Genomic DNA, 24,780 nt, shown 5'->3' with positions numbered 1-24,780 from the left:
TGCCTCTAAGGACCTTCCTGACCATAAGATGTAGGATTTAAGATGTGGGTGTGTTTTTTTCATTTCAAGCCCAAAGTGTACCCTAGGACCTTTGTGATTAAATCACAGAACCTGAAGAAGGTGCTCAATGAATACTTGAATTGTTAACATTCTCCTACAACCTTTAATTTTGGGGGAACTGGGTTTCTTATATATATATAATATAATGTAGATATAGAAAAGTGCATAAAACAAATGTGTAACTTAAAGTGGGCACTCATGTCAAGAAATAGAGTATGCAAGAGGAAGATCCAAGATGGCCGATTAGGAGCAGCTCAGGATTCAACCTCTCAGTGAAGGCACAGATGGTGAGTGGACACCGCATTTTCAGATGGATTTTATAGCCCACAGACCAGGAGATTCCCAGGCGGAGGAGCCCCATGTGTTGCCAGCGCAGCTGTTTTGGCCAGCGCAGTTGTTTTTTTGGCACCCTGGTGTGGTGGTTCTCCGTACAAAATACACTGGTCTGGGTGCCCTTTTAGCTGGTGGTCAGAGCTCTGGGAAGTCAGAGTCACTCATTCATCTGATTAAAAAGGGAACTGAAACAGGGAGCCAGGAAAGGAGATTCCCAGGCAAAAAAGTGCCACAAATCTCAGTGCCGCTGTTTCAGCTGGCACAGTGGGTCACCGCACAAGAAATCACACAGATCCCGATGCCTTTTCAACAGGCGACTGGAACACCTGAGAGAGAGTCAACCGTTCAACTAAAAAAAAAAAAAAAAAAGGCTCTGAGGCAGGGAGCCAGGTGATCAGGCTTGGCAGGTCCCACCCCCACAAAAAAAAACAGCAATTGGAAACCCTATGGGTTGAGGGTTTCACAGCAAGCACAGCTGAACCCAGGATGATCCAGCTCTGTGGGGGAGGAGTGTCCGCCATTACCGAGACACTCCACCACTACAGAGGTAGTCCACCATGGCTAAGGCAACCTGCCATTACAGAGAGAGTCCGCCGTTACAGAGGTGGGCCATTGTTGCTGAGGCAGTTCTAACTACACCCATATAAACAGGACTGCAGGCAAGTTCACACAGCAGCTGGGCGGAGCCCACAGCAGCTCAGCAAAGCCTCTGCAGGCAGACAGTGACTAGGCTGCCTCCTTGCTGGGCAGGGCAGCCCTGAAAAAAAGGCAGCAGCTCAACGGAAATTCATAAATAAAACCCTAACGGCCCGGGACAGAACACCTGGGAAAAAAATGGGGTTTACGAGTTCTCCTGCAGCAGACTTAAATGTACATGCCCAGCAGCTCTGAATGAACAATGGAGCTCACAGCTCCGCACTTGAGCTCCAATAAAGGACAGGCTGTCTCAAGCAGCTCCCTGAACCCCGTATATCCAAAGAGTCACCTTGTAAAGGAGAGATCAGACTGACATTTGGTGGGTATCCTTCTGGGATAAAGATAGCAGAAGAAAAAACTGGTAGCAACCCTTACTGTTCTGCAGCTGCTGCAGGTGATCCCCAGGCAAGCAGGGCCTGGAGTGGACCTCAGCAGTCCTACAGCCGAGGGGCCAGACTGTTAGAAGGAAAACTAAGAAACAAATAACTTCATCATCAACAAACTGGACATCCACTCACAGACTCAATCTGAAAGTCAGCAACGACAAAGACGACAGGTGGATAAATCCACAAAGACAGGAAGAAACCAGCGCAAAAAGGATGAAAACACCCGAAACCAGAACACTTCTCCTCCTACAAAGGCTCACAACTCCTCACCAGCAAGGGAACAAGGCTGGATGGAGAATGAGAGTGATGAAATGACAGAATCAGGCTTCAGAAGGTGGGTAATAAGAAACAATGTGAGCTAAAAGAACAATGTTCTAACCCAGTGCAAAGAAACTAAGAACCTTGAAAAAAGATCTGACGAAATGATAACAAGAATGGACAATTTAGAGAGGAATGTAAGTGAATTGATGGAGCTGAAAAACACAACAGGAGAACTTCATGAAGGATGCACAAGTTTCAACAGCCAAATTGACCAAGCAGAAGAAAGGATATCAGAGGTCGAAGATCAACTCAATGAAATAAAACGAGAAGGCAAGATTAGAAAAAAACAGGTAAAAAGGAATGAACAAAGCCTCCAAGAAATATGGGACTATGTGGAAAGACCTAATCTACATTTGATAGGTGTACCTGAATGTGACGAAGAGAATAAATCCAACCTGGAAAATACTCTTCAGGATATTATCCAGGAAAACTTCCCCAACCTAGCAAGGCTGGCCAATATTCAAGTCCAGGAAATACAGAGAACACCACGAAGATATTCCTCAAGAAGAGCAACCCCAAGGCACATAATCTTCAGATTCACCAGGGTTGAAATGAAGGAGAAAATGCTAAGGGCAGACAGAGAGAAAGGTCAGGTTACCCACAAAGGGAAGCCCATCAGACTCACAGCAGATCTCTCAGTAGAAACCTACAAGCCAGAAGAGAGTGGGGGCCAATATTCAACATCCTTAAACAAAAGAACTTTCAACCCAGAGTTCCATATCCAGCCAAACTAAACTTCATAAGTGAAGGAAAAATAAAATCCTTTGCGAACAAGCAAGTACTCACAGATTTCATCACCACGAGGCCTGCTTTACAAGAGCTCCTGAAAGAGGCACTACACATAGAAAGGAACAACCAGTACCAACCACTCCAAAAACATACCAAATGGTAAAGAGCCTCAGCACAGTGAAAAATCTGCATCAACTAATGGGCAAAACAGCCAGCTAGCATCAAAATGGCAGGACAAAATTCACACATAACAATATTAACCCTAAATTTAAATGGACTAAATGACCCAATCAAAAGACACAGACTGGCAAATTGGATAAAAAGCCAAAACCCATCAGTGTGCTGATGGATAAAAAGCCAGGAAACCCATCTCACATGAAAGGCTCAAAATAAAGGGATGGAGGAAGATTTACCAAGCAAATGGAGAGCAAAAAAAAAGCAGGAGTTGCAATTCTCGTCTCTGATAAAATAGACTTTAAAGCAACAAAGATCAAAAGAGACAAAGAAGGACATTACATAATGGTAAAAGGATCAATGCAACAAGAAGAGCTAATGATCCTTTTGAAATCTGGCACTAGACAAGGATGCCCTCTCTCACCACTCCTATTCAATATAGTACTGGAAGTTCTAGCCAGAGCAATCAGGCAAGAAAAAGAAATAAAGAGTATTCAAATAGGAAAGGAGGAAACCAAATTGTCTCTATTTGCAGGTGACATGACTGTATATCTAGAAGACCCCATCATCTCAGCCCAAAATCCCCTGAAACTGATAAGCAACTTCAGCAAAGTCTCAGGATACAAAATCAATGTGCAAAAATCACAAGCATTCCTATACACCAATAACAGACTTAAAGAGAGCCAAATCAAGAACGAACTGCCATTCACAATTGCTACAAAGAGAATAAAATACCTAGGAATACAACTAACAAGGAATGTAAAGGACCTCTTCAAGGAGAGCTACAAACCACTGCTCAACGAAATAAGAGAGGACACAAACAGATGGAGAAACAGTCCATGTGCGTGGTTAGGAAGAATCAATATCATAAAAATGCCATACTGTCCAAAGTAATTTACAGATTCAATGCTACACCCATCAAGCTACCAATGACCTTCTTCACAGAACCAGAAAAAAACCACCTTAAACTTCATATGGAACCAAAAGACAGCCCACGTAGCCAAGTCAATTCTAAGCAAAAAGAACAAAACAGAAGGCATCACACTACTGGACTTCAAACTATACTACAAGGCTACAGTAATCAAAACAGCATGGTACTGGTACCAAAACAGAGATATAGATCAATGAAATAGAACAGAGGCCTCAGAGGCAACACAATATATCTACAACTATCCGATCTTTGACAAACCTGACAAAAACAAGCAATGGGGAAAGGATTCCCTGTTTAACAAATGGTGTTGGGAAAACTGGCTAGCCATGTGCAGAAAGCAGAAACTGGACCCCTTCCTGACACCTTACACTAAAATTAACTCCAGATGGATTAAAGACTTAAACATAAGACCTAACACCATAAAAACCCTAGAAGAAAATCTAGGCAAAACCATTCAGAACATAGGCGTAGGCAAGGACTTCATGACCAAAACACCAAAAGCATTGGCAGCAAAAGCCAAAATAGACAAATGGGACCTAATCAAACTCCACAGCTTCTGCACAGCAAAAGAAACAGTCATGAGAATGAATTGACAACCAATAGAATGGGGAAAAATTTTTGCAGTCTACCCTTCTGACAAAGGGCTGATATCCAGAATTTACAAAGAACTCAAACAGATTTACAAGAAAAAAACAAGCCCATTCAAAAATGGACAAAGGATATGAACAGACACTTTACAAAAGAAGACATACATGAGGCCAACAAACATATGAAAAAATTGCTCATCATCACTGGTCATTAGAGAAATGCAAATCAAAACTACATTGAGATACCATCTCATGCCAGTTAGAACGGTGATCATTAAAAAATCTGGAGACAACAAATGCTGGAGAGGATGTGGAGAAATAGGAGCACTTTTACACTGCTGGTGGGAATGTAAATTAGTTCAACCATTGTGGAAGACAGTATGGTGATTCCTCAAGGACCTAGAAATAGAAATTGCATTTGACCCAGCAATCCCATTACTGGGTATATATCCCAAGGATTATAAATCATTCTACTATAAGGACACATGCACATGAATGTTCATTGCAGCACAGTTTACAGTAACAAAGACCTGGAACCAACCCAAATGCCCATCGATGATAGACTGGACTAGGAAAATGTGTCACATATACACCATGGAATAATGCAGCCATCAAAAACCCTGATTTCGTGTCCTTTGTAGGGACATGGATGAACCTGGAGACCATCATTCTCAGCAAACTAACAGAAGAACAGAAAATCAAACACCGCGTGTTCTCACTCATAGGCGGATGTTGAACAATGAGAACACATGGACACAGGGAAGGGAGCACTACACACTGGGGTCTGTTGTGGGGGAAATAGGGGATGGACAGCAGGGGGTGGGGAGTTGGTGAGAGAGAACATGGGAAGAAGCGCCAGATATGGGTGAAGGGGAGGAAGGCAGCAAATCACACTGCCACGAGTGTACCTATGCAACAGTCTTGCATGTTCTTCGCATGTACCCCAAAACCTAAAATGCAATTTAAAAAAAAGAAATAGAGCATGCAACACCACCCCTGAAACCCCTCAGTGCCCCTTTCCAGTGAACACTGCCTCCCTCTAATTGGAACCTCTATTCTGAGTCTTTTCTCTCTTTACTTTTTTTTTTTTTTGAGATGGAGTTTCACTTTTGTTACCCAGGCTGGAGTGCAATGGCATGATCTCAGCTCATCGCTCACCGCAACCTCTGCCTCCTGGGTTCAGGCAGTTCTCCTGCCTCAGCCTCTTGAGTAGCTGGGATTACAGGCACGTGCCACCATGCCCAGCTAATTTTTTGTATTTTTAGTAGCGACGGGGTTTCACCATGTTGACCAGGATGGTCTCGATCTCTTGACCTTGTGATCCACCCGCCTCGGCCTCCCAAAGTGCTGGTATTACAGGCGTGAGCCACCGCACCTAGCCTATTCTGAGTCTTTTCTTTATAGTTTTGCCACCTTTATATATGTCTTAGTTCAGGCTGCCATAACAAAGTGCCATAGGCTGGGTAGCTCAGACAACAAACATTTATTTCTCACAGTTCTGGAAGTTAGAAGTCTAAGATCAGGGTGCCAGCATTGCCCAGTTCTCGGTAAGGGCTGTCTTCCTGGTTTACAGACAGCCATCTTCTTGTGTCCTCACATGGCAGGGAAAGAGTAAGACTGGGTCTCTTATAAGAGCATTAATCCCATTCATGAAGGCTCCATCCTTATGACCTAAGCACTCCCAAAAGCCCCACCTTTAAATACTATTATACTGGGCATTAGGATTTCCAAATACGAATTATGAGAGGACAACATTTACTCCATGTATGAGTCAGTCTCACACTGCTATGAAGAAATACCTGAGACTGGGTAATTTATAAAGAAAAGAGGTTTAATCAGCTCAGTTCCACAGGCTGTACAGGAAGCATGGTGGTATCTGCTTGTGGGGGTCCCCAGGAAACTTACAATCATGGTGAAAGGCAAAGCTGGAACAGGCATCTTCATGTGGCCAGAGCAGGAGGAGTAAGGAGGTTGCCACACACTTTTTAAACAACCAGATCTCATGAGAATTCACTATTGAGGTGATAGCTCCTAGGGGAATGGTGTTAACAATGAGAAACCACCCCTATGATTCAGTCATCTCCCACCAGGCTCCACCTCCAACATCGGGGATTATAATTGAACATGAGATTTGGGCAGGGACACAGATCCAAACCATGTCAGTTCATAACCGTATATCCCTAAATGTTTAAATTTTATCCATTTTTGAACTTGACATACACAAAACCAGATTGTATGTTATTAGCTCATGTCTTGTTTCTGTAGCTTAGTATTCAGCATTAGGTTTGTGCAGTTCCTCCACGTTGTTGCGTGTGGCTCTAATTTACTTTGTTATATTCCATTATATGAATATATTTCAGAGGAGTTATGCATTCTGCTACTGATAGACATGATGCTATTTCCAGTTGGGAATTATTCTGAATGATTCTGCTGTGAACACTCTTTATGCAGTTTCTGTTATAGATATGCAGGACTATCTCTAGGGTGTAAACTAGGAACGGAATTACTTGGTCATAATCTATGCATATCTTCAACTTTACTAGATAATGTCAAGCTGTTTTCCAAAGAAGCTGATCTGACCATCGGTACACTTGTTATTGTCAAACTTCCTTATTGTTTCTAGGTTGGTGGCTATATATCTTTAATTCTCTATCGCCTTTGGACCAATACATATAGTCTGGTATCAACATTCTAATATTTCTTCCACCTCAGTTTCTGTATCAGACCGTAACTCTCCATGTTGGTTACATTTGTTCATTCATTCATTCATTTATTTTTGAGACGGAGTCTCACTCTGTCACCTAGGCTGGAGTACAGTGGCATAATCTTGGCTCACTGCAACCTTTGCCTTCTAGGTTCAAACAATTCTCGTGTCTCAGTCCCCCAAGTAGCTGAGATTACAGGCATGAACCAACACACCAAGTTAATTTTTGTATTTTTAGTAGAGACAAGGTTTCACCATGTTGGCCAGACTGGTCTTGAACTCCTGGCCTCAAGCAACCTGCCCACCTTGGCCTCTCAATCCCATGTGCTGGGATTACATGCATGAGCCACCGTGCCTGGCCCATGCTGGTTACATTTAAATATAGGAAAAGTGCTAGCAGTTGCCACTACTTTATTATTGGATATTTTGGAAGTTTGGGTTGTTTTTTATTTTGGTCTATTTGAAAGAATAAGCAAGCAACAATAATGACAAAAATTAGCCAAAAATTGGGACTTGTTATGATTGTCCCTTTTTAAAGTTTTTGGCATATTTTTCAGCAGTTCAGTAAAAACCATTGTCAATAAATTGAACTTTCCCTTAGAAGGTCAAGGAAAATGGAAGTTTATACTGAATTATGAGAACCATTCACAGCTATTAAGGATTTGATGACACAATTGCAAGTGCTTCCTCCTAACAACAGCCTTAAATTTGAGTTCCCTTGGCACTAACTAGTATGCAGGCAGATGGAGTGTTTGAGTAAATAAAGAACACAAAACGTTTTAGCTGCTCCATGTCAGACCCTTACTTTAGCTATCTAAGGCATTAGGGACATTAAGTGACAAGAACTGCAGTTTTCCATTAGAAAATACTGAAATTGGATTGCTTTTCACTTAAAGTAAGAAGTTTTAGTCTTGATGCATTAGAAAGTGTTTCCAATCCAAAAGTAATAACTAAGTAATTTTTATACCACTATGCACTCTAAAATGTCTATAGACTTGATAACTTTCTTTTATAAGAACTAACCCTTACAGTTTTACAGTAAATAACTTTTTTTAAAAAGCATGTTTGATAAGAGCAGAAATTTACTCAGCAATTACTAAATAATCTAGTGTTTGATTCACAGAAGTATTTACTTAATGCACTGTTTCTGGGAGAAATGTAGTGTGAATTTCAAGTGAGATGGTTTATAATTTAGTCTTTTTTCGTTACCTGCAAGGCATATTCATTTCTTTTCATCTGAAGCACTCTAGACATGACAGGTTGTCTGAAAATTCTAACATTCTACTTTTTTGTGAATTGCAGCTTTTCAGATCCCACTGTGAGTTGTTTTTTTTTTTTTTTTTTACTTTTTCGATTTATACTTTTACCTGCAGAACTATGAGACATTTTTATTTCTGAATATGACCCAATAATGAGTGAAGAGTGAATGAGTGAATTAATGAATAAGTCTGTATTCATTAACACTATACTTTGAGTAATAAGAGTTGTGGTCTGTATAGCTTCTTGAGGGGATGAACATACTATGATAAAATAATAGTAATTAACTTTTACTGCTGAACCATATGATGAGATGATTGGGGTATATGTGTATGTACATATGCAGCTGGGTTTTTTTGGCCTGCAAAAAGAAGAATGAGATCCAGCCAAAACCCAAATCAGAACCTTTGGAAAGCTTCCTTACAATCTGATTTCAGCTAATGTCTACATACTTTAACACATTGTCTAATGCTTAGAGTAAAGACTGGCTGTCATACTCCTCCATGCTATTCTGGGCTCTGTTAGTCACTATAAATCATTTCATTCTTAGATCCCATGGGTCCTGCTGCAGATTTCAAGATTTGCTGCATGGAGGGGTGGGGAGCAGAGAGGAATGTTGTTTAATTAATATTAGTAAGGCAAGAGAAAAAAGAAAACCTAATGGAAACAGGACAAGCAGAATTCAGTTTGTCATTGGCCAGTAAAAAGTAGACAAATTGGAGGAAGTTCATAGAAGAGTACCTGTCTTAGCCTGTTTTTCGATATTCTAACTGAATACCTGAGACTGAGTAATTTATAAAGAAAATTACAGTTCTAGAGGCTGGCAAGTTCAAAGTCTAGGGGCTGCATCTGGTGAGGGCCTTCTTGCTGATCAGGACTGTCTGTAGAATTCCAATGTGGCACAGGGCATCACATGGTGAGGGAGCTCATGAGAGATGGCCAGACTGACTTTTATAACAGACCCACTTTCATTATAACTAACCCACTCCTTCAATAACCCATTAATTCATTAATCCATGAATGGATTAATCTATTCATGAGGGCAGAGCCTTCATGGCCCAGTCGTCACTTAAAGGCCATATGTCTTAATACTGCCACATTGGGGATTAAGTTTCAACATGATTTTAAGAGGGGACAAACATTCAACCCATAGCAATACTCATGATAGTTGGAGGATGAGAAGGGCTGACTGATTTTTAAAGAAAGAAGAAAGGTATGCTTCATTATGTTTGAAGAGTAACTAACAAGGAAGGGTGGGTAAAGGCCAAGAAGAAGAGAGTAAAACTGACATGGCATAAAGGATTATTATCCAGAAATAATGTAATATACTCAAGAAAATCCTCAGACAGGTTAAAGTCTAGCAACAGCTTCATGAATGTAATACATTTTAGATTATACCATTTGATGAACAAAACTAATACTTTTTCAGTGTTTTCCAAAACTCTCAGGTAAGTTTAGCCCAAAAACCAGATGCCCATATTTATGTGACTGTCATAGCCTACTTAATCAACTTGGGTTACATATATTGCCACGTCTTTGTTTTTCTCAACTTGCCCTGTTAGCAGAATATTAATTCTATTCTTGAGAACTTCAACTCTCTTAGAGCCCAGAAAGAGCAGGATTTGGGTCCTGGTTTCTACTCTCCCAGAAGCCTCTGGTTTCCTCGTATATGTGTTGTCTACCGCATTTCCTGTAACCAGCTCTTCAGGGGCAATTTGTTAAGGCATGCAACATCAACAACATAACGGCACATAAATGTCTTTAGAAGGTCAAAGAAAACTAGTGTCTCTCAGTTAAAATGACAATATCACACTCTTTGTGATCAATCAAGTATATTTCTTTTGTAAACTCGTAGAATTGTAGATCTGGAAGAACACTATTGATCTTCTAGTTCATGCTTTTCATTTTACAAACATGGAAGCAGGCCCCAAAAAAGTTGGCAATTTGTCCAAATCCGCAAAGTTGGTCAATGCTGGAGCCAAACTGAAAGCCCCAAACACCCCTGGTCCACTCCTCTTTCCACTGCACTTCACTTTCATTTCTCTTTTTATTTTCTTTCATTTCACATTTCATTAAAGACTTTATGGCTTTGTATCTTTCATCACAAGCTTCCATCATGGTGTAGGTTCATTAATGTGTTATTACCCATAAATGAACTGGAAAAATGAGATGTCCCTTGTAAATCTCCTACTTTTTATGAATTGAATACACCATCTGTGACCTAGAATGTTAAATGCTACACCAAGTTTTGAGTGTTTCCTTATACATGCAAGCTATTATGATTTTTAACTCAGTAATTTCTATAAACTAATTGAGGAAACTGAATTTGCTAGGAGAAAGAGTAATAATTTGAAAACTAAGAATGGAGAAAACAAATCAGAATTAGGACCCTACATGAAGAGAAGAAAATCCTGAAAACATTCCACAGAAATGAAGAACTAATAAGCCAGAATAGAAAATATTTGTCTTCTTACTAGATAAAGAATTTAGCCGCAGTTTTCCTAGTCATTGATAGAAGCCAGGTGAACTCGATCTGACCCCCTGGCTTGGGATCATTATAACTGAATTGTGTCATTTAGAATGCTATTCTAATTCTATTTAAAAAATGATTCCAGATAACAAACCTCACAAATGTTTTCTCTTTTATTGGAATACCAAAGAACTAATAATTCTTCACAGAGGCATTTTTGCAATTGGATAGTACAAACCATTATATATATATATATATATAGCAGAGCAAAGTTTATACTATATGGTTTACAGTGTGATAACTTATCATTTGTAAAGTCTGTGGAGTAATTGTAGCATAAAATATAAACCTATGACTTTTACTTTCAGCCAAGGTGGAGTAACAGGTTCTAGAAGTACCCTCTCTCCTAAAACAACTATAGAAACAGATAACATATATGGAATAATGGTTTTTAAGACATGGAACATCAGGCACCAAAATACAGTAATCCCCAAGAAAGAAAAACAAGTTGAACTCAGCATACTGCTTTGAAAGTTTCTAGGCCATGATACAGGAAGGAAGAACCAAGGAAGAGCTGTCTGACTCTTAAATTGAAGAGACAGAGCTAAGAGTCTGGAAAGATAATAGCTAGAGTTCAGAAAGCAGGTTAGCAGAGAGAACTCCAGAGATCTGCAGAGAGTTTCCCATTAATATTCTGCAGAGTACTGATCAATAGATGCAGGTAAGAAAACCACCCTAGGCTAGGGAGACAACCACCCAACAAAGGAAACTCAGAGAACTGGGACTAATATCATTTCCTACCAGCCAGACTAGAAAACGCATGTAGCAAGGATCATTGGATAGAGTACTCAGAAGTGCCTTGAATCAGTAGTAGGGAGTATTGAGCCCTAGACTAAATGCTGCCTTTTCTATCTAACAAATCTCAAAAGCAAAACCTGAAAGGATTGAACTTTCAAGCTTGGAAAGTTACAGCTTCCAAGTAACTCAATTTTGTCTTAGAACAAAGATCAAGATTATTTATAGGAACACAAAAATATCCCGCATCTAACAAGGTAAATTTTACAATGTCTGGCATCCAATCAAAAATGTTCAGTTATACAAAGAAGCAAGGAAATATAACTCACAATGAAGATAAATAGCAATAAAAACTGAACCAGAAGATGGTAGAATTAACAGATGAGGACATTGCAGTAGTTATTATAACTGGATTCCAAATGTTCAAAAAGGTAGAAGAAAGATTAAACATCTTAAGCAGGTACATGGAAGATATTTTTTAAAAGACCAAATGAGACTTTTAGAGATAAGGACCACAGTGTCTGAGAAGAAAATTACACTGGAAAAGATTAATGGCAAATTAGACCTTTCAGAAGAAGAAATTAGTGAACTTGAAGAGTTAGCAATAGAAACTATCCAATGTGGCTGGAATTGATGGCTCATGCCTGCAATTCCAGCATTTTGGGAAGCCAAGGTAGGCTGATCATTTGAGGTCAGGAATTCAAGACCAGTTTGGCCAATATGGTGAAACCTTGTCTCTACTAAAAATACAAAAAAATTAGCTGGTATGGTGGCACACACCTGTAAACCCTGCTACTCAGGAGACTGAGGCAGGAGAATCACTCAAACCTGGAAGACAGTGGTGGCAGTGAGCCAAGATCACACCACTGAACTCTACCTCAAAAAAAAAAAAAAAAAAAAGAAAGAAAGAAACTATCCAATGTAAAATGTATGATATTTCTTTAAAGTACCAAAAGAGGAAAAAAAAGCATTTGTGAGGACTATGGGACAAATGCAGATGGTCAAATATACATGTAACCCCCCGAGGGAGAGGAGGGGAGAAGACAAAATATTTGTGGCAAAAATATTTGAAGAAATGACGGCTGAATTTTTCCAAATTTGCTTAAAACTATCCACATATCCAAGAAGCTCAAGAAACATGAGGAAAACTATACAAAGGTGCATCATAATCAAAGTGCTCAAAATAAGTGATCAAGAAAAAAATCCTAAAGGCAACAGAGGAGAAAAAAAGACATTACATACAGAGGAACAAAGATGAGGATGACATTTTTCACTGGAAGCAATGCAGGTGAAAAGACAATGGAATGGCAATTTTCAAAGTACTGAAAAGGAAAAAAAAAAAAAACCTGTCAATCTGGAATCTATACCCTTCAAAGATAACTTTGGAAAATGAAGGCAACAGGGTTTTTCAGAGAAAAGTTGAAATAATTTATCACTAGTATACCTGCACTGCAAGTAATATTTTCTGATTATTTAAATATTTTTAAAAGGTAATTGAGTAAGCAAAAATAATAACAATGTAGTACAGAGGTTTTAGCAAGTAACAAGTAAAACGCATAGTACAATGGCCAGGAAGGCAGAAACGGAAGCATACTACTGTGAGGTTTCTGTACTTTACACGAAGTGGTATGATATCACTTGAAGGTACATTGTGATAACTAAAGAAGCATTTTATATATTCTAAAACAACCAACAAAATAACAAAACAACATGCCAATAATTGAAATAAAATTGAATCAAAAAAATACAAAGATTCAGAAAATGAAGGAAAAGAGAACAAAGAACAATTAGAAAACAAGTAGCAAAAAGGCAGATCTAAACCTAGCCAAATCAGTTGTCACATTAAACATACATGTTTTCAGCACCAGAATTAAAACTCAGAGGAGGTCAGATTAGATTTTTCTTAAAAGCAAGGCCCACTTATATGTTACTTAGAAGAAACACATTTTAAATATTAAGACACAAATGGGTTAAAAGAATAAGAATAGAAAAAGATACACTATTTTTTGGTGCTCACACCAAACAAAAAAAAGATGGAGTGACTATGTTAATATCAGACAAAGTAGATTTCAGAGCAAAGAATATTTCCAGGAATTAAAAGGTCACTTGTTAGTGATAAAGGAATAAATACTAGAAGAAAAAATAACAACCCTAAATATATATGCATCTAATAACAGGATTTCAAACTTCATGAGGCAGAAACTGACAGAATTTCAATAACTGACAGAAAAGCCTGCAATTGTAGCCAGAGATTTTTCTCAATACATGATGGAACCTATATACAGAAGATCAGAAAAGATCTTAGAAGACTTGAACAGCACTCATCATACAACTTAATCTAATTGACATTTATAGGACACTCCAGCCAACAACAGAATATACATTCTTTTAAAGTACATATGTAGTATTTACTGAGGTGGTTCATATTCTGGGACTCAAAACAAGTGTCCTTAAATTTAAAAGGATTAGGCCGGGTGCGGTGGCTTATGCCTGTAATCCCAGCACTTTGGGAGGCTGAGTCGGGTAGATCAACTGAGATTGAGAGTTCGAGACCAGCCTGATCAATATGGAGAAACCCTGTCCCTACTAAAAATAAAAAATTAGCCAGGCATGGTGGCGCGTGCGTAATCCCAGCTACTCTGGCGACTGAGGCAGAAGAACCTGGAAGGTGGAGGTTGCAGTGAGCTGAGATCACGCCATTGCACTCCAGCCTGGGCAACAAGAGCGAAACTTGTCTCAAAAAAAAAAAAAAATTAAAAGGATTAAAGTCATAGGAAGTTCATTCTGTGACCACAATGGAATTAAACCAAAGAATAACAAAAAGATAACTAAAAACTCCCCCAGATATTTGGAAACCAAATAACACATGTAAATCATTTGTGCATTAAGGAATAAATCAAAAGGGAAATGTTAAAGTATTATGAATTGAGTAAAAATTAAAATTAAACATTTCAAAATTTGTAAGATACTGCTAAAACAGTACTTAGAGTAAAATTCATAGCATTAAAGCCTATATTAGAAAAGACAAAAAAGATCTGATTAATGGGCTCAACTACCACCTTAGGAAACTAGAAAAGAAAAAAAGACCAAATCAAACCCAAAGTAAGCAGCATAAAGGATACAACAGTGAGAATAGAAATCAGCAAACTAGGAAATAGAATAATAAAGAAAATTTAACCAAAAACTAGTTATTTGAGAATGTCAATAAAATTATTAAGCCTCTAGCCAGACTGATCAGAAAAAAAGAAGGCACAAATTTTCAGGAATATGAGAGATGACATCAGTACAGATTTAACCAATATTAGAAGAAATATTATTAAATATTGTATACGGGGTGGGTGTAGTGGCTCACACCTATAATCCCAGTGCTTTGGGGCGGGGTGGGGGGTGCAAAACAGGAGGATCACTTCACACCGAGTGATTGAGACCAGTCTGGGTATCATAGTGAGACTCCGTCTCTTTAAAAAAATAGCCGAGCATGGTGGCATGACCTATAGTCCTAGTTACTCAGGAGCCTGAGACAGGAAGGTCAGTTGAGCCCAGGAGTTTAAGGCTGCAGTTAGCTATGATCACATCACTGCACTCCAACCTGGCAACAAAGTGAGACACTGTCTCTTTTAAAAAAAAAAAAATTATATACAATTTTCTGGCAATAAATTTGATAGATTTTTTTAAAAATTGAATTTGTAGTTAAAATCCCAGCTCTAAAGTCTTCACAGGAAAATTCTACCAAACATTTAAGGAAGAAATAAAACCAATTCTTAAAAAAAAAAAAAAATCCTTTTAGAAAATTGAAGAGGAAGAAATACTTCCCAGCTCACTTTATGAGATCTTCATTACCCTGATGCTAAAACCAGACCAGAAAAAATATGTAAGAAAACTACAGACAAATCTCCCTATTGAACATAGATGAAAATTATTAACAAAATGATAATAAATTGAATCCAACAACGTATAAGAATGCAAACACAGGGCCGGGTGCAGTGGCTCACACCTGTAATCCCAACACTTTGAGAGACCAAGGTAGGAGGATTGCTTGATGCCAGGAGTTCAAGAGCAACCTGGGCAAAATAGCAAGGCTTCATCTCTACAAAAAAATAAGAAATAATTAGCCAGGTATGGTGGTGCACAACTGTAGTCCTAGCTACTGAGGAGGCTGAGGCAGGAGAATCACTTGAGCCCATGAATTTAAGGTTGCAGTGAACCATGACTGCCACTGAAGAAAAAGAAAGAAAGGTAGAAAAAGAAAAGGGAAGGGGAAGGAATGGTGAGAGAAGGGAGGGTATGGGAGGGAAGGGGAGAAAAGGGGAAGAATGAAGGAAAACTTCCTCAGCTCAATAGGAGCATCTATGAAGCATCTATTGCTAACATCATACATAATGCTGAATGGCTGAATACTTTCTTCCTAACATCAGAAAGGCAAGGATATTTAGTCTCACCACCTCTATTCAGCATTGTACTAGAGGTTCTAGGCAATGCAGTAAGGTAAGAAAAAGACATTAAAATTATACAAATTGAAAGAAAGTAAGAGATCTTTATTCACAGATGACATAATCTTCTATATAGAAAATTCTATGGAATCTACCAAGAAAAAACAGGCTATGAAAACTAATAAGCAAGGTTTCCAGATACAAGATCAGTACACAAAAATTATTTGTATGTACATACTAACAATGAAAAATTAGAAATTGAAATTAAAAGACAATGCAATTTACAGTGGCATCAAAAATATTCATACTTGGGTATAAATCTGACAGAAGAGGTAGAAAAGACCTATATACTACTATAAAACATTGCTGAGGACCCTGTAATCCCAGCACTTTGGGAGGCCAAGGCGGGTGGATCACTCAAGGCCAGGAGTTTGAGACCAGCCTGACCAACCTGGTGAAACCCTGTCTCTACTAAAAATACAAAAATTGTCCAGGCAAGGTGGCTCATGCCCCTAATTCCAGCTACTCTGGAGGCTGAGGTAAGAGAATCAGTTGAACTCGGGAGGTGGATGTTACAGTGAGCCAAGATTGAACCACTGCAATCCAGCCGAGGTGACAGAGTGAGACTGTCTCAAAAACAAAATTAAAAGATTGCTGAGAAAAAAAAAAAATTTTTTTTTTGAGGCAGAATTTTGCTCTGTTGCCCAGTCTGGAGTGCAGTGCCTCAATCTTGGCTCACTGTAAACTTTAGCCCCCTAAGTTCAAGCAATTCTCCTACCTCAGCATCATAAGTAGCTGGGATCACAGGCATACGCTACCATACCCAGCTAATTTTTGTATTTTAAGTAGAGATGGGGTTTCAGCATTGTTGGCCAGGCTGGTCTCACACTCCTGACTTTAAGTGATCCACCTGCCTCGGTCTCCCAAAGTTCTGGCATTACAGGCATGAGCCACCATGTACAGCTGCTGAGAAAATTTAAGATGACCTAAATAAATAGACTGTTCATGGGTCAGAAGATTCATTATTAAGATGGCAGTGCTTCCTGAATTCATCAATAGATTCAAAACAATCTCAGTGAAAATTCCAGCAGACTATTTTGTAGAAATTGGCAAGCTAATTATAGAATGTATATGGAAATGCAAAGGATCAAAATAACTTTGAAAAAGAGCAAATCAAGACACTATGATAGTAACGTAAAAGTAGTTATAGATAGATAGATGATAGATAGATAGATAGATAGATAGATAGATAGATAGATAGATAGATAGAGACAGTCTTGCTTTGTTACCCAGGCTGGAGTGCAATGGTGCAGTCTCAGCACACTGCAACCTCCATCTCCTGGGTTCATGCTATTCTCCTGTCTCAGCCTCCCGAGTGGCTGGGATTACAGGTGCGCACCACCACGCCCAGCTAATTTTTTTATATTTTTAGTAGAGACAGGGTTTCACCATGTTGGCCAGGATGGTCTTGAACTCCTGACCTCAGGTGATCTACCTGCCTCGGCCTCCCAAAGTGCTGGGATTACAGGCATGAGCCACTGCACTTAGCCTACAAAAAAATATTTTTAAATTAGCCAGATATGGTGATGCACACCTGTAGTGCCAGCTACTGATGTGAGCTATGATTACGCCATCGCTCTCCAAACTGATACCCTGTCTCCAAAATAACAACAAAAAAAAGTAGACAAACATAAAAATAGTAAAAGACAGAGTCCATAGATTCACACATATATAAACAATTGATTTTCAATAAAAGTACAAAGGTAATTCAGGAGAGAAAAGAGTCTTTTGAACATTGCTGCTGGAACAATTGGATAGTCATATAAAAAAGGAAAAAAAGAACCTCAATTCATACCTGTTTACATATATGAAAATTAACCCAACGTGGGCCATAGACCTAAATAATAAGGCCTAAAAATATAACACTTCTAGCAGAAAACATAGGAGAAAATCTTTATGACCTTGGTTTAATTCTTTAGATAAGACACCAAAATGGTTTTTTGACTTCATCAAATAAAGACTTTCTGTTCTTTCAAAGACACTTTTAAGAGAAGGAAAAAGACAAGCTACAGACTGTGGAAAAGTTTTTACAAATCACATATCTGATGAAGGACTTTTATTCAGAATATATAAAGAACTCTTAAAACTGAAAAATAAGAAAACAACCCAATTAAAAATTGGCAAAGAATCCAAGTAGACATTTCCCCAAAGAAGATATCAGAGGTCAAATAAACACCTGAAAGATTCTCAACATCTTCAGGCACTAGAGAAAGCAAATTAAACCCAAAAAGAGATATAATATACCTATTACAATGTCCAAAATTAGAAAGACCGGCCATACCAGATGTTGGCAAGGATGTGAAAGAACTGGAACTCATACACTGCTGGTGGAAATGTAAAATGTTACAACCACTTTAGAAAACAGTGGCAGACTCTTTAAAAGTTATGCTTACATGTATTGGATGATACATTTTACTCGTAGGTATTTACCCAAGAGAAGTGAAAGCATATGTCCACACAAAGAATTGGACGTGAATGTTCACAGCAGCTTTATTTGTAAATAAATACTGGAAACAACCCAAATATCCACTAATACATGAATGAATTAAAAAATTACACTATATTTATATATAAATAATAAGTAATAAAGGAACAGACTTGATATATGCAGCAACATGGATGAATGGTAAAATAATTATGCTGAGTAAAAGAGTAAGACATAAAAGAATATGTAGTGTATGATTCCATTTATATGAAACTCCATAAAATCCAATGTCAGAAAGCTGGTCAGTCGTTGCAGGAGTGGAGTACAGAGGGGTACAAGGGAGGAATTATTGTAAGGGCCTTAAGGATACTTTTGGTATTGATGGATTTGTTCAGTATCTTTATTGTGATGATGGTTTCACAGTTACATACATAATCAAAACATCAAATTGCTCACTATAAATATGTGCAGTTTATTGTATGTTAAAGCTGTTTTAAAAAATAATAAAGCCAAAAAGAAAGTAGGACCCACTACTAGAATTCTTACCACTATAGTAAATGTTACAGAAAAACTATGTAACTATATAAATTAATTACAGATATTATATTTTAAAATACTTCAATGGGGCCAAGCACAGTGGCTCATACCTGTAATCTCAGCACTTTGGGAGGCTGAGGCAGGTGGATCACCTGAGGTCAGGAGTTCAAGACCAGCCTGGCCAACATGGCGAAACCCCGTCTCTACTAAAAATACAAAAATTAGCTGTGTGTGGTGGCACACGCCTGTAATCCCTGCTACTCGGTAGGCTGAGGCAGGAGAATCACTTGAACCCGGGAGGCAGAGTTTGCAGTGAGCTGAGTTCGCACCATTGCACTCCAGCCTGGGCAACAAGAGCAAAACTCCATCTCAAAAAAGAAAAAAGGAGATACTTCCATGGGTATTTGCTAAAGCAAAGAACCTTTTATAAAAGTAATCTTGACTGTTGAATGCATCTTTTTTCATGACTGCTGTTGTGATACATTGTGTTTCCTTAAAGTGGATGTACATCAAGTTGGCTGGGATAACCATAACACAATTCCACATCTTTCCAAGAGCTAAGCAACTATAGCATATGGTGATTGTGCTTTGCCTTGAAATGGCAGAGGGCAGGTGTGATAGCTGACTCTACTGGGTCCTCAGTGTGCAGACAGTTTGGTTCACTTGTTAAATATGTATTGTTATTTGATATTTACTCTACTTGGCATCTCAGCCAAATTTCACCTTAGGAACTTACATGTACTTCATTGAGACAACAAATACTTCAAAATGATTCATTTCCTCTTAACACAAATCTAAATTAGTCCTTGCATGGAGACTATTTGCATGTGAAGGTCCCTTTTCAGCCTTCTAACAATATTAGAACCACCAAGTTTTAAAATACCTATGTGTTTCAAATGTTTTAAGTGTTCTGTTAAAAGATCTGGCTTTGTTACCATAGAGTAAAAGAATGCAGTAAATAGAAAGGATAAAGTCATCTGTGGAACTTGACTTTCCTGGTATGTTTCCTGAGCTCATTGTAGAGAGTAAGCCTGTATGTGCTGATTGGCAGTTCTCTTCCTTCCGGCCATGCTCATGGCAGTGGGACACAGGGACCATGATGTTCTTTCTCACCTTCTCTCTCTGATCTGACAGCTGTGGTGACTCAGCCTTTCTTTCTTTCAGGGTGTGAACGGTATGTCTGTGGATGAGAAGCCTGACTCCCCCATGTATGTGTATGAGTCCACAGTTCACTGCACCAACATCCTCCTGGGCCTCAATGACCAGCGGAAAAAGGATATTCTCTGTGATGTGACTTTGATCGTGGAGAGGAAGGAGTTCCGGGCCCACCGGGCTGTGCTGGCCGCATGCAGTGAATACTTTTGGCAGGCGCTAGTCGGACAGACAAAAAATGACTTGGTGGTCAGCTTGCCTGAGGAGGTATGTACTTTGGTTTGTGTATTGTTAATGAATGTTTATTGACTTACAGAAAACTGGCTGAGTAGGAGCTAGAAGGTATACTAGATGCCATATCCCCACTTGGGAGCTGATGTCCAAGTCACTCACACGTTAGGTTTGTGGCATAGCTGGTTTCTATTTGATACACTAAGGTCTCAGAGGCACAGAATATGAGTATCTTTCTTAAAGGGAACTGAACCTCACCTGCGGCTCAGTCACTTGTAGTTTCTAGTTCACTTACATGTCAGGTTTTGAGTAGTTCAGCCTAAGTTTGGCACAGTCCTAGATGTGGGATCTGAATCATTGCTATGATTTCTGTGTTTCAGATGGTTTAAGGATTGCTAGATTTCCCTTGAGAGTAAAAGGGCGAAAGCATTCACAGCACCTTCTTTGCTTGGGGGAAAAATAAAAGCAACTAGTAATTTTCACCATTAATTTAGTAAGATTCTAAGAAGTATAAACTTGCTTTTCTCACCATTGTTGAAAACAGCCCACTCAGGTTTCTTAATTACTTCAGTGAGTGCGGTTATTTTGGCACTTTGGGGACACTAGTAGCTGGACCTGGTCTGTCCAGAGATGACTTTTAATTGGATGGTTTAAGTTGTAGCAACCCAAAAGCTGGGCAGACCATTAAATGGTAACCCTTTGAGCCATATATACACTTCCTGTTGGTTCATCATCCTGACTTTTGTCATTCCTGTGGGACTAAGGGTAATACTTTGTATTCAGGGCAGAATCATTCCCTGTGCACCACCAGCACAGTGTGCAACTCTTGAGCCACTACCAACAGTTGCATAAGCTGTGTACTCTATAACTCCCAGGAGTATAATTCACATCCATAGTTTTTGCAAATAGATTCCCTAGAGTTGTGTAGTGTACCACTAAGCAGCTCTTCACAGTGATCTTAGGAGATCCCATCACCCAGGTATGATGCTGATGGTTAAAACCAGCATTCAGTCCCAGAGTTCACAAACCAGATGCCTTCAGGGGCCTGACAAATAATATAAATGAGTGAAGTAGGTTATATATAGGACAGTAGAAAGTGATGGGGCAAGCACCTGCTCCACCAAAAGACAATTAAATTCATCATAAAAAACAAATAAGAAGCTAGGTGCAGTAGAGTGCACCTGTAGCCCCAGGAGGATCCCTTGAGCCCAGGAGTTTGAGACAAGCCTGGGCAACATGGCAAGACCCCATCTTTAAAAAAGAAAATAATACTTTGGGAGGCCAGGGAAGGCGGATCATGAGGTCAGGAGTTTGAGACCAACCTGGCAACATGGTGAATCCCTGTCTCTACTAAAGATACAAAAATTTAGCTGGGCATGGTGGCACATGCCTGTAATCCTAGGTACTCGGGAGGCTGTGGCAGGAGAATCGCTTCAACCCAGGAGGCAGAGGTTGCAATGACCCAAGATCACACCATTGCACTCCAGGTTTGGTGACAGGGCAAGACTCTGTCTCAAAAAAAGAAAAAGAAAAGAAAAAAGAAAATGATAATTAAAATTTTAAAACACTATTTGTGTTTGTCTATTTGGCAGACAAACGAGACATGGGCAGTGGAGGGGTCATCAGATCTCAGTTCCTTGTTAAGCAACATCTGCTGTTATCCCTGCTGAGCAGGAAAGCGGCCAGCTGATAAAAATTAGGCCAGATAAAAAACTGCGGCCAGGTGTAGCAGGTCACACCTATCATCCTGCTACTTTGGGAGGCCAAAGCGGGAAGACCACTTGAGTCCCAGGAGTTCAAGACTATCCTGGGCAACATAGGGAGACACCATCTCTACAAAAAATTTAAAAATAAACCAGATGTAGTGGCACACACTTGTCTCAGCTACTCAGGAAGCTGAGCAGGGAGGATCACTTGAGCCCAGGAGGTCAAGGCTGCAAGTGAGCTGTGATCACACCAGTGCACTCCATCCAGCCTGGGTGACAGAGTGAGACCATGTCTCAAAAAAAAAAAAAATGAGGACTGCATATGCACTAGCATTTTCACATTCGTATCCTTGTTACATACTCAACATAGAGTGCTCCATTACCACTCCTCGTACCACTAGTTACATAGGTAGCTAGAGAGATCCCAACACTAGAAGCAAAAGGTGAGATCAGCTAAATGACATATGGGAACTGGGATAGGGAGTGGAGCACTGGGTACCAAGTAACAGGGGAAGGCCAAGGAATGGCAGCTGCATTGTAGCCAGGGGATCCTGAGCTGGCCTTTCCTCAACTGCACTGATGGGGACATATTTATCTAGCTGGCTTGCCATGAGGACTAGGTGAGATGATAATTACAAAATTTCTCAGCACAGCCTTATCCTCTAGTAGGCATTTGACAAACAGAAGCCCCTTTTTAAACACAGGTTCTTGCTCTGTTTCCCAGGTGTGACTGGAACTCTTGAGCTCAAGGGATCCTTTTGTCTTGAATTATTTATCAAAAATACAATACCAATGTAATAAAATGTTAAGGAAACTGGGATATAAATGTATATGGTATAACCTTAAAGCTTCTTTTTAGATAAAATCCCTGATAACTGCTTATTTCTATGACATTGGAAATGGCATTTTAAATGAGAGCCACACTGTATAGACATCACCTAAAAATCAAGTGAGAATTTGCTGTGTGTTCTCATTTAAGTGTGTGTTGATTTTCTTTCTTCCTGATTGTCATTCCTGCATCATCTACATCCTCCAAACCATTGAAACATTCTGGTTGCTCATGTATCTGAAATCTTCAGGTAGAACTAGATCCTTTTTGTTCTTATGAAATGCAAATTCGTATTGTCAGTAATCCAGCTCTAAGTATCTTGTTGATGGAACATGCAAGCCAGCCTCAGTGGCATTTTCCTTTGAGGATCTGTCATTGTTTCTGAGGCCTCTTTTGAAGAGCCCTCCTGCTCTGCTCGGGGCACCTGCCTGTGGACCCGTGTGCTGGGCATTTTTTTCCTCTGCTTGCTGTGTGCACACTAAAGTGTCCCTGCAGGCTCAATGGTAATTGTCACATGTAGCTCAGTGAATGATTTCATAGAATTTGGATTAAGGGGTAAATAAGCAAACATTCTAAACACTACCTTAGAAAGTAGCTGTCTGGAACTAATTGGCATTTTTTAGTTCAGAAGATATAAGAAAAAGCATTAGATTAGCTCCTTGGAAATCTTTAAACCTCATCAAATCCTACCACCGAATTTGAATCAACTTCTGGCCCTGCCCTCCTCTTATTCACACTTGACCCATCTACACTCCCTTGGCAGCCAACTGCTGTGCTCCTTAGGGGTCCAGCATGGCTAGGCCTGAGAGTTCCTCCTAGGAGCCTGAAACTTCTCAACGCAAACTGCCACTCCTCCGCCCCACTCCTCATCCACTTTTGGCCAAACCCAGATCTGGCCTCCAGCAACTGTCCACCCCCAAATCCCATTTCCTGATGAGCCAAGCCATTACTAGCACATGAGAACCACTCAGAGCCCAGAGCCCAGCATAGCCTCTAAATTGAAAGAGAGACAAAAATAGAGGGAGGCCTCCTTCTAGAAATCAAGGAATAATTGAATTACCTTGCTTTAAAAAAATAAAGAAGAAACAAATGACAGCCCCTAGGATTTCTAGGTCTTGAGTGTTGGTTCCCCACTGAAAAACACACCCAGGTAATTGTGTCAGCACATAGTTGGAGATAAGCCACTGTACTTAGTACTTTCATTATATAATAAAACAGATTATTCAATTTTATATGAGTGAGTATATGTTGTGCTAAGAGATGAAGAGAAAGTAGTTGATGTGCCAAGCATTGCAGGCTGTTCTTCCACTGCTCATTAGCATGACACCTCCTTAGCTATAGTCACAGAGGCCATTTCGGGCTGGATGCCAGCCATGCCGGAAATTGTATCATGACTGTGAAGTTCAGTCTTTTGGAGTGTCAAGTTCAGAGGTCAGGGATGGGATGTGCTTCCTTAGAAGATGCTCTGCCCACAGTGGGTTTGCATATCAACCCTATTCTTATGTGGCTGTTTGGCTCCCTCACAGAATGCTAGGGGAGGAGCGGCTGTCAAGAGGTTACTGCCAAGGCCTCACCACCTTTCTCTGGCTTGCTTCCTGTGTCCTTGTACCCTCTAGAGAAGGGGACAGGTTCATGCAAGGAACGGCTACAGGGTGGGAGTGAGTATGGCCCCTGCAGGTAGACCTTATGTTTTCCTCAGTATAAATAGATTTCTGGCTTGTGCCCTCTATCTTTTGCTTTTTCTCTCACTCAACATTTTGGGGCAAATCTCACTTTTCAGTGCTATACGAGAAAGAAAGCTGACCCAGAAGCATTCTAAAGAAAAGGCATTTGTTGTTAAGTCTTAACTACAGGGTGCAATAAAGAACATTCCTGCAGCAGTACTGCCAAGCACAGATGCCAACAAGGAAATTATGGAATCTTCTTGTCTGGAAGTTTTTAGAGGATATGAAAGCTGTTAATGTCTC

At 39.6% G+C, this 24,780-nt stretch overlaps 1 protein-coding gene across 6 annotated transcripts in view; it reads left to right on the top strand.

The window, feature by feature from the left end:
- Positions 1-24,780, top strand: part of BACH2 (BACH transcriptional regulator 2) — a 396,617-nt gene that overhangs the window by 284,190 nt on the left and 87,647 nt on the right. For all 6 annotated transcript variants that reach the window (XM_035296349.3, XM_002746827.7, XM_054254269.2 and 3 more), the window contains one exon: positions 20,060-20,314. In XM_035296349.3, coding sequence (XP_035152240.1) covers positions 20,060-20,314 — 255 coding nt within the window. The remainder of the gene's footprint in view (positions 1-20,059; positions 20,315-24,780) is intronic.

The sequence above is a fragment of the Callithrix jacchus genome, chromosome 4, assembly GCF_049354715.1.
Source record: "Callithrix jacchus isolate 240 chromosome 4, calJac240_pri, whole genome shotgun sequence".
NCBI classification, from domain to species: domain Eukaryota; kingdom Metazoa; phylum Chordata; class Mammalia; order Primates; family Cebidae; genus Callithrix; species Callithrix jacchus.
This window is presented reverse-complemented; position numbering and strand designations above follow the sequence as displayed.